Source organism: Opisthocomus hoazin, chromosome 18 (genome assembly GCF_030867145.1).
Source record: "Opisthocomus hoazin isolate bOpiHoa1 chromosome 18, bOpiHoa1.hap1, whole genome shotgun sequence".
NCBI classification, from domain to species: domain Eukaryota; kingdom Metazoa; phylum Chordata; class Aves; order Opisthocomiformes; family Opisthocomidae; genus Opisthocomus; species Opisthocomus hoazin.
In genome coordinates, this window is record NC_134431.1 from 14427041 (window position 1) to 14438642 (window position 11602).

The following is an 11602-nucleotide window of genomic DNA, read 5'->3' on the forward strand; positions in this document are numbered from 1 at the left end:
GTAAAAAATAAATGTACAGTCACACACAGCTGGCCCTCTCATCGCCTTATCATTAGCGTACTGACTGCTCTTAACGTTAGGTCTTCCACCTGCTGCCTGTGGTGTTTTGGTTTCACATACTCAGATTGCCACAGGGAAATGATCTGCCATGTTATACAGCTGCACTTGCAGTTGTGTTTCGCAGCAGAGGTCTTCAACAGGTAGTACATGGCCCTTAAATGGCTTTTGGCTAGTGAACGATTTGGTTACAGTTTAAAAACTTACTCAGAATTTGTACCAAGGTATGTGTTGTATGAGTCATTAGAACCATGAATTTAAATTTTTTTTTTTTTTTATTAAAGCGTGCAATTTCCTTGACTTTCGTAGTCCAGGGAGTTTGATCACAGCTATACAAACAGTTCCATCTTGTCCGTGTCATTAGTGCGAGCAGCAGCTGCCAGCCGGTGTTTGACTTCAGTGCAGATACACGATGGCGTGCAGTTCATGGGTGCAATATGACTGTTCTGTTGTCTGGGAAACAGCCTCTTAAACCCCGCATAATATGACAGTTACCAGCCAGATAATGTTTTTTCTTGCAAGCATCACAAATATGCATGTGATCCAGTAGGCAGATGATAATCACATGTTATTTCCCACAACTCATGAGCAAGCACAGTAACAGCACAATTAAAGACAAACCTATATATTTTAAAGTACTTTGAAATTGCTGATAATTTTGTGTTGTTTGGAAATAATCATGTTTCTTCCCTACACATGATCCGTGTTTAATTCTGAAGATGATAATATTTCTCATAAAAACACACCATGCTATCAAACATTTGTTGAACGCAACTTTGTAACGTAAAACTTTGGAAGAACCAGCAATGACAGGTAGTGGTCATACCATACTGCATGCTAAATCACAAACATAGAGTTATATATTCATTTATCATCTTCAAACCTCGCTCCTGTATCAAAAATGTATATAAAGCTCTTTGTTTCAGAAATCTTGTACTTGATCAGTTATCTTCTGACATGGGTTAGAGAAACCACAACCTGGAAATAAAAGTTGAGATTTCTTCATACCCAAACTACTGCATGAAAGTGGCTATTTAGTCATCAGTGCTGACATCTTAACTATCACAATTATCAGATTAATTATAAATCAAACAGTCTTGAGACACATCTAGCTTACATCTGTCAGTAGCTGACCACAGAGCTATGATGAAGGCAAGCCATTAAATAATTTTTTCTTCAAAGTTTTGTGGGCCACAGAACAGGTAGATTCTGGGATTGTATTTGCCAACTTTTTGGGAGGGTGAGGATCCAGTCTCAGCAATCCAGAGCACAAGACCTCATCTCTGGGACTACAGTGCTTGGATCTTCAATAGTAACAGCAGCTCAAGGCTCAGTCCCAACCTTATCAGCTAGGCTTGACAGCAGGAATTCCCATGCTGGTGTTTGGATGGAACTGGCAATCCACAGAGAAAAAGCTAGCCTGACAGTCAAAAATTTACCTAGAAAATGGCCCTTCTGCTTCTGGGGATGAGGCACTCCAACAGTTTAAAAGTTTTGATACCTTATCAGGCCAGTGGTAGTTTCCTGTTCACAGCTTCACCGAAAACACATATCTTTTCCAAGTAGCCTTCTGAGGGTTTTTCATGAGTTTATTTCATGCAACCTAAGGGACAAGCTATAAAAGAGAAACAAATAAAAAATGTTAATCAATAGGGGAGTTTAAGATGGAAACATAATGCAAGTATCTCCTATGCATATAAAGCAACAGAATACTTTTCATGTACAGTTGGGACAAAAGTATTTTCTTTCATAGTATTCTCTAATAAACACTTTAAACTAATAAACAGATTCCATAAAATCTTCATCAATATAAAAATAATAAATTTCCATTTAGGAAAAATCAAAATTGAAGGCAACGAGATGGTGTGATCAAAATTGAGTGTCTGAGTCCAGCTAGATAAAATGCCTGAGTCTGCGCTGTACTGTAACCCCTGCCTGGCACTTACTACAGGCTACGCATGGTTTTTTAGGTACTGTGCAATATTACAGCACTGCAGGGAAATGAAAGGAATATTGGAGAAAACTTACAGTCTTGGAAGTTCTGCAAAAGAACTTCACTACATTCTCTAGAACTGTCCTGATCCAAAGCCAAACACATTTAACAGGCTTGTAGAAGCCTGGTACATACAGATTAAGAAAATCCGAGTAAAATTTATGCAACAATTTAAAGACGGTCTAAGAATTTAGTAAGTATTACAGGAACATACGAGCTGTTACAAATACATTTACGGAACAGTACTGGAAGTGTTGCACTTCACGAAGAATACCAAGTTAATGCCGTCACAGCCTTAACTTCTACCTGTGCATGTGGTGTAACTGCGAAACCATCCACTTGTGTGCCTCCATGCGGTTACACCTGCCTCTGTGCCAAGGATGCAAAGTGTTCAGTGCACACGACAGTTCTTAGATACAGAACCCAGGTACAGAAACTTGGACTCTTCTAGGCCTTCCTCCACTCCCATTTTTGTGATTAATTTGTGCAGCTTCATTAGTGATGATTAGTTAGGGAGCACTTTGGGAGACAAAAGCTTTTTTGTCATCATACTACCTACACTTAACGTGATGCTGAAACTAAGCTGTATACTAAGCTGTCTGCAACTCAGTGTTCCAGCAAAAGCAATAATTAAAGGAACAAACAACATGTATAAATTAAAAAAATGTTAAATTCAAAGCACTGAAAAAGCATCAAACTTACCATAGTATGATTAAGCCAGCTTGGATTAATGCCATCCATCTCTTCAGGATATATATACACGCTCTCTGTTATATGTGTGTAGAGTCCAAAAAGGTTAACAGCCACAAACTGAATTTTAAAATATTTTAAAAATGAATAAATATTTGCAAAAAGTAGTTTTAACAATGACTAGGCTTCTCACAAAACAACCATTTAAGATGCAATTTTTCATATCTAGTTCTTGCATAGTGTACAGTAAAGCACTTTCTTACTAGCTGCCTCAATTTATTTTTTTCTCTAAACTTGAGTCATTTAAGAACTACTGCAAGTTCCTGCACAAGTAAGTAATATTTGTATCAGTTCTACTGCAAGAAATGAATAGGACACACATTGTTTTTCCAGCAGGTTCCTGATTAATAAGATGGCAAAACTGGAGTCCGACCTTCTTGGTTAGTGTTTTTCATGCTCAGAAATAAGAATAGTTTATATATACACTTTCTACAGGTGACAATTTCCAAGCATACAGCAGCTCTCTGAAACACATAAAATACTGTAAATCAGTAATTATTAGAAATCAAGGTCTATAAAAAGGTAAGATGAGGTGTATAGGACCTACACCAGCTTTTCTTTTTAATCAAGATATGCATACTATGTATCTTTAAAGTAAGGGGCTCCCAAATGTACAGTGGTATGAGTATCATAGGAACAGAAAAAACAAATACTGTTGGAACAGCTGAACACTCCCCTGAGCATATGGACGCAAACAGGGATTGACGCTGCCAGATAGATTAGCAATGAAAGCAGCAGGCAAGGCGAGTTCTAAGTAGAACTATGGTATTAATAAAAAACCTCCACAAAGCTTCATTAAACACAGAACTTGGAGACAACCCAGTATCAGAAGCAACTAAAACTTATTTAATTTGGTTACTCCAAAATCAGTGTTTGGTCCTTTTATAAATGTGTCATATTTATCTTAATCCTTGCTGATATACTTAAAATTAGAGGAATACTTTCAAAACTATCTGAACACCCATACAAGGGATCTGTGTGGATTTCAACAAAGGTTAATTACAACTACCTTCAAGAAAGACCCTTCTTTGGAAAAGTGATGGTGAATATTCTTTTTACTTCAATAATTATTTACCTGATTATTCAAATAATTGTGAGGATCAAAAATGTGAAAAAAAATATCTGCAGAATTAGGACTTAGGCAAACCTCAGGTGTTGAATCTCTTCTGTGCTCACCTGGAAAAAGCTTTCTTCAAAAAGTAATTCCTACCTCATCTGCTTGTAGTCTTTTTTTTAAAGTCTATATTGAGACTACTGTATGTTGTCTGTTTTTTAATTACTATATTTTGTTCTTGCCTCTTAGAGAATCTAGTCAGCACAGGCAGGCATTCCAAAAACTGAAATACTAAAAAATAAATATCAGAGAATCTGTTTTCTGAAAAACATGGCTATAAATGGAGAGCAGAACAACTGTTAGCCTCACTAAAAGACTCAAAGTTTTTGGAAGATGAACAAAATAGGATTATACCTGTCAGCTTTGTTAGTTAAATTGAGAACATCAATTTATTCTGTCTTTTCAGAAATCATATGAGAGAGCACTGAGAGCTCTGACAGTTCATAGAGACAACTTACCAGGCCAATGGGGAATACCAGCGCTGCGGAGATGGAATCTTTTGCAGGTAACAATCTGGATAATGAACTCTTCTCTTTGGCAGCTGTGAATATAAGAACGAAATAAATTACAACATATATCCCAAAAAACAAAGCTTGAAGAATCTAAGCAGTTAAAGAAAATGCTAAGAAAAAGATAATTCTTTTCAGTACTTGATTTTTGCTGTACTGATTTTCCAAGGCAAAAATGTGAACACACCTAGCAATTGCTTGTCCTGAAAATAACTGACATTCCCTTTCACTTGACTTCAATCTACTGAAACATTTTCCAGGCTTTGGCACATTTATTTACTAATATTAGAGAGGCTGTAAATATTTTGAAGGAAAAAAAATATCACTTTCTGTGCCGCCATCTTAATTGGCCCGTTACATATCCTGAAAGTGGAATGCCAACAAGTTTCCCACCGACTGAGAGTTTTCCTGCGAGTTTGGTGTTGGCCCATGAGCTGCGCCAGCTCCGCCAGCCCCTCCTTTCTGTGGCTGCGCTCTCAGGCTGCAGACAGTCACAGCTGTGCCCTCGGCAGGGCCAGTTCCAGTTTGAAAATCTTTATTGGGCGTGGAGGCTGCATGGACTAATTTTTAATGTTCTTTAAGCTGAATTCAAGGAGATGGTCTTTAGTAGTTTGGTTTAGGAAAGAAATAGTGTCTAAAGAGTCAAATTCAAGGCTACATCAGCAGGACATAAGAAAAACATTTCTCCATTTAAAGGGTGATAAGAATATTGCTGAGGTATCATTGCATCACTGGCCTTGAGAGGGGAAATCAGCTGCGTTTCAAAACTGACACGTTGCTGAGTGGTTTTTGTTTTCCTGCTTCCCTGAAGCTCAGTGGAGGTACTTGAATTTTACCAGTGAATTCATTGTGTTTTGTTTATACATGTTAAAATGCTATCTGTAGTTGGTATCTTTTCAGATTTTCAGTGTTAGGAAATGTTCCCATTACAAGCTGTAATAACTAGTATTTTGTGTAGGAATAAAGAGGTAGGATATAACCTTCTTGGTACGGATGATTAAAAAAAAAGATAAAGACATAAAAGATAAAAAGTGTGGATTTACAGTCTTAAATTGTAGTAACTAAATAGTGTAATTAATATAATTTCCTAATAAAATAGGAAACTATTTACATCTGACAAGTTAAGTGTTGAATGACCACTAACTCAAATAAAACTTATAATTGTGTCATAGATTCTTCAATGGCTTTATTAAAAAGTTAATAAATAGCCTCCAGAACTCTAGTGAAATAAGTAAGCAGTAGTATCTCAGATGCTACAAATAGGAAAATGCTGAGGAGATTTTCTCAAAGCTCTAGGATCAGGTAAGGACTCAGTTCCCAGGAAAAAATTAGTGGGAGTTGAGTTTCCAGCTCTCATGTATCTTTTTCAAGATCTGTCTTAGATGGCTTTTCCAAGCCAAAGAATAGTTCATCTTGAATTAAAATTTAAGAATTCACAGTTCCCATTTCAGTCAACTAAGCTACATTTTCTCACTGAACATTCTTATGTTTTTTCTTTCATTTCCATGCATGCATGCCTACATGATGTGTACACAAAGGAGTCCTTGCACAGAATACATGGCTTAAAAATTCACTTTCCTGAAGTAGTTTTACTAATGATTGTTGGGGTGGACAGACCATCTTTTTCTCCAAACCTTTGCAAATGCTAGAGATTTGGAAAGATATGTAATTATTGATTTTAATATACATTTTGTTCTAATGCTGTATTTTTAATTTGGAGCAGCCTTGAAGTGTTTATTAAATTGCTAAATATTGCAGAGACATAGTTTTTATTAAAATGAATCCTGAAAGGATCATTTAGTAATGGATCTTTACAAACACAGTAATTGAAATATGTAACATGAGGACAGCTGTTAAGATGACTGTTTCCATAACAGCACACATCTACTGTAAGGTCCACAATGACACAGGGTACTGTTTCTATGGTAATAGAATGTCTCAGCCTCCAGGATGCACAGAAATCCATTATGAAAATTAGGAACTAATATTTTAGATTAAAGGCACTTCCTTGCTTATACTTATCTGTGTCTAGCCACTTGTTGTCACCTTTTTCTTATACCCAGATTGTAAAGGTTTTAGGTTGGTGACTCTTTAGCTTGTTTTCCTAAAGAAATAGGGGCTATCTAGTCATTCTGTCTGTCCTCCTCTTACAACTTTTTAAACTGTTGGTTAATTTTAATCAAGTTAGACTGTGAGACTGGTATATGTCTACTGACTGGGACTCAGCAGACGGCGTGCAGAACCCCCGAGTGGTGACACCACTGGTACAAGTCCATACGGTGAATTTGGTTCCTTTCTGCCCGGCCCGCTGCTTGGCCAGGCAGCCACGACGTGGGGGGGATGCCTCCTCCTCAGGGGATATGGGACAAGCCGTGCTGAGGCTGAGGGCAGGAGGAACTGGAGATGCCGGAAAGGAAGGGTAAAAGTACAGATTATGCATTGAAGGTGCTTTGTAGACACTTCAAATAGCAAGTAAATCGTAACAAATAAATTAGAAGTGTTAGAAGATGGTGTGGTAACAATTTCAGCACGGTAGGAGTGTGCAGACACAGACAGACAGACACACCGATCAGCCTGTCTACGAGTTTCAGGTTGTGTCTTCAGTAAACAGGGGTTGTGCCCCTGCTAAGTAATACCAGTTCTCAGCAACACTGGTGCTCTCAATTCTTTGTGCTTTTTCCATGTTACTGTATGCAGAGTGTGCTAGCTATCTGGCTGTAAAAAATCCCCCCAGATTATTCTTCTGGGGTCAAATTTTCAAAGGATCAGTAATATGCTAGATATTGGGGTTAACGCCTAGCAGATTCACAGTAGAAACTCTGCACTCCTTTGCAGGTGCCCATCAGAAATTAAAACTCACACAACTAAAAAGCAGACTATTTTCAGTCATTTCAGCTCATATTTTCTGCCAAGATGAAGGCATTTTGGGACAGGTGTTTGAAAATTCAGCTTGTGCCAAATAGACGCTCATTCCGTACAGAGTAGTTGGAGCTCTCTTCATTACCACCCTATCACCTGGTACTTTAGAAGCAAAGCACAGTCAGGGAAACTTCCAATTAAAAGTTAACTGTCACCTTTCACTGTGGTTATTTAAGGAATCTTTAGTAACTTGTAACAGAAGAACAAACAGACTAAATATCCACAGTTCTGCATGTAACTTACTAGCAGGGACAGAAAACCGCATTTAAATCTAACAACAGATTGCCCATTCCTGTTAAGAACGCAATGACTTTACCATGTATAGAGTCTGAGACTGGGTGCAGTGAGTGGATGCTGAAGACTTTTCTTAGCATGTACCCAGTATTTCAGGACAAGGAGATAACAAATGTTAATAGCTGAAAAACTGCTGATACAGTTTTGGTGTCTGCTTTTGAAAATGGGAGCCATTAGTGGTGTCAATAAATTACAAAAAGTCATGGTAATCCAATTACTGCTATTTTAAAACACTAAGGTTCCTTTGTAGCTATGGAAACAAAAATGCAGACATTAATGAGCAAGGGGGAAAAAACCCTGGTGTTTCCTTGACAACAGATGAAAGCATAGCTCCATGAAACCCAAAGGAGAGACTGACAGAAATACCTTTTACCATGACACACAACTGAACTCCAAGTCCAGTGCAGTAATATACTTCACTCTGCCAGGAAGCTGCAAGCACTCTTTCCACACGACCCCTGCCTGTCTTTCTATTGAAGTTATCTAGTAGCATGAGGCATTCTGTATGTTCCACTGGTCACCTTCATGAGGGTAAGAACTACAATGGCATGTCAAAGCCTGTGATGAGAACTGGAACGCTGTTGTGGCATGCATGGAGCAGATGAGGGTTGCATACAGCATGCTGAAAGAACTTTTTGGACAACAGCTGTGGGACGTAAACAGTAGGTGCCAACCCCAAGGCTGACCCAGTGCTTTGCAGTGTGGAGGTGACCAGCGTGCTCTACAGAAAGCTGCCCATGGGCAGAGTGGACACTACTGTTTCACACCCAGGTGTTGAAGAGCAGTTGTTGCCTGGAGTGCATCCTAAATTCTGTGTACATATATATATAGAGTACCTCTTTTCCCAGTGAAAAACTATATAAATATTAGGTAATATTATGACACAGAAAGGGATACAAGGAGTGTGCAACTTTAACTTAATTATTATCACTCGAAATTTAGCTGGCACCTCTCAAAATATCCAAAAATATTTTTGTCAGAGGAACTTGACATTGTTCAAAGACAATTTGAGAAAATTCCTCTCAAAGAGAGGAATTGTGACAGAGGACACCAGTAATATTACAGGGCTGTTTTCCAGTGGATAGCATACAGCATAATAGAATATTGATGTGTAAAATAATTTAATAAAATTAATAAATAGAACAGTTCATTGGCAAATTTCCCATAGGCATTTTGGAAGAACTAAATCTTCAAAAAAGGATCTTCTTTCAGCTCTATCCAGCTTATGGTATTAAGAGCGTCCCTTCATAGTGGGAAGGAAAGTATACCAATCAGTTCAAAATCCTAAATTGTTTTGTCTATAGCAATAAAGAACTGGATACTAAGCTACAAGAATGTAGCGTTTCCTTGACAACATGTTGAGAAAAAACACAAGTACATAGGAGCCGATCAAGAAAATAAAAATATACAGTTGAGTTAGCTGAATGGTGTGGAACATGGGTTCACCAGTGACTGGTACTGCTCTGGGGTCACGGTGATGGGAACGCTGTGTTTCTACAGCTCCAGTCATTGGTGCTTCCTTCTAGTGTTTTTGGCATTGATCTGAAAGTTCGTTCAAATGATCAATGACTCTGTCAAATTCTAGGCCAATTTTCTGTAAAGTACATTAAAGTTAGTGTAGCTGGTTGTTTTTAGAACATTTCTGAATACTATCAGAAGCTCTAGCGTTATCTGTTTGTCTATGACAAATAAGAAACAGATGGAAATTTTGTATGACTACACTCTAGTTTGTGTATGTGTAAAAAACAGCTAACCTTGCTGACTTTTTGAGTTGAAGCAACTGTTCCTCAGAAAGCTTCAGTGCTTTTAAGTGCATCATAATCGTAATTACTCATATTTATGATGTGATATGCCTAAAAATTCTATAGCTCATTACCCCACCAGTTTAAAAGACCTGGAAAGACCCTTGATAGTCCTCCTGCAAAACATCTATTTTGTAGAAGAGGCACCATATCATTCTCCACTTTTTAACCTTTTAACTGTCAGCAAAAGCATGACTTCAGTGAGGAGGAGTACTTGGAGCTCTCTCCATTACCACCCTATCACCTGGTACTTTAGAAGCAAAGGTAGACTCACACATCTGCTTTTTCTCTCAAACATCTAAGTTTTTTCTTGGGTTATAGACTATCTTTGTGCATTAATCCACAAAACAGTCCTTTACCAGACCTGTCTATGCTAAATTAATATTAAAAAAACAAACCAAATAAAACCTCAAATCAATCCTTTATGATGATTCAGCATTTAGAACCTTACCTAAAACACATTAAATCTAAATTTGGAAAAAAGTCTACGGGATTTTAATGGAAGATGATTTAAGGCTAGCTTTTTTCTCCCCTTGTCCTTCGGGTGAGTGTCTACATGTACAGCCCTGCTGTTGGGGTGTGAAAATAACCCAAGCACTTTATAGAAGTGATACATTTCTCAGTAAAACACTTAGGTTGTATGCACAACCAGCTGAACCTTTTCATTCTTCTGATTGCCTCAGCATTTTCTCCGCAGCACTTTTAGTCTTTTCCCTATGGGATCTATTACTTTTGCCTTGTGTTTTAGTTTTTTTCCTTGTACTGGCTTTTCTTTGGCAAGTAGATCCATGTTTGCTTCTAATGAAGCTGTGTCTCTCCCTTTTGCTGTTCAAGCACATTTTTGTCGTCAAGTTCTTTTCTCTTGGACTTCTTGGTATGGCCTGACCAATATGTGAGGTTACTCCTCTTCACAGTGGCAGTTCTTGCTGTCTCGACAAAATATACAAAAGTGTCATATGAATCTTAGTAGTTGTTATGCAGTATTGATATGAAGATAATAGTTGGCTGTCCAATTTACTAGAAGGCATTCCTTCCTCCTGCTTTGAATATTTGTTTATATTCATTTTTTTCTGGATTTTTAATACTTGCTTTAAAAGATTCTGTCAATTTACAGAGCTGTGATCTTCGGGGGGGAAAAAAAATCATGTTAAGTACTATGGTGGAAATACGCCTTTGGTCAAAGGAACGTTGTGTAGGCAGCCAGGAATTCTGTACACTCAAACAGTTCACATCTATAAAAGAAATATTGCTATTTGTGATAACCAACAGCAATATTATGTAATGATTCTTCATGGGGATTAGTCCTCAGAGGAGGATTAGGTGCATTTAGACATTACAGATGTTACTTTGTCTGCAGCAAAGTGGCCAGTACCATGGCAGAAATGATGAATGCTGCAGTGACTTTGAAATATGACTACTACAGAGTCACTATACAGAGTTGTCCATGACATACTGAGACAAAAATGAGCTACATATACCTTTCAGAGTAACTGCTTCAGGCTATGTATTTTTTTACTGCGCTTCTCAAACTGGGTCAAGAAAATTTGAATTAGTATCTTTTTAAAAATATGAATTATAGTAAAAGATTCAGGTGATACTACTCATTAATAACACACAGTGGTTAACTGGGCAAAAAAGTGTCTTAATTGAGCAAACAGTACACAAAGATTAATTTAGAGAAAGACAAAGTAATAAAAAAGGTAAAAACCAGTCTGTTTTACTTCTATACACACACACAAAAAATTACAATGCTAGGAAGATTACCAGTTTTACTGAATTGATTTATGTGATTTCAGTTTGCAATCTACATCATGTTGTACAATTGCACTCACTCTGCATGAATGTTACCCTGCTGGAAGCCATTTTTCTTTTCTCTCTAAACATGCACTTTTCTGTATCAGCTGAGGTCACAGACACTTTTGGCAAAATTTTCCTGGAGCTGACCTCAGCTGTTAGTTTATACATGAAAGAAGAATTTAAGCTTCTGCTGTGGTTAGTAGCCAGATGCCACTTAATACCAAGTCAGCCTGTACTTCTGTGTATTCGCAGTAATATCTCTTTGACAGTTTTACCAGCTAGATATAGAACTGAGTATCGTTTTTCATTCACCGTAGTGTGATTCATTGTTTAACTACCTCTATCAGATGCTTTGTTAAAGGCTGGG

General features: G+C 37.6%; 1 protein-coding gene across 1 annotated transcript in view; it reads right to left on the reverse strand.

Annotated features, from left to right (window-relative positions):
• Positions 1–1567: 1567 nt before the first annotated feature.
• The window catches only part of LOC142363521 (androgen-induced gene 1 protein-like), a 56075-nt gene continuing 46040 nt past the window's right edge, over positions 1568–11602 (reverse strand). The window contains exons 3-5 of the mRNA XM_075438476.1: positions 4373–4455; positions 2753–2860; positions 1568–1672 (exon numbers count right to left, since the gene is read on the reverse strand). Of these exons, the coding sequence (XP_075294591.1) occupies positions 1661–1672; positions 2753–2860; positions 4373–4455 (203 nt within the window). The 3' untranslated portion in view covers positions 1568–1660. The remainder of the gene's footprint in view (positions 1673–2752; positions 2861–4372; positions 4456–11602) is intronic.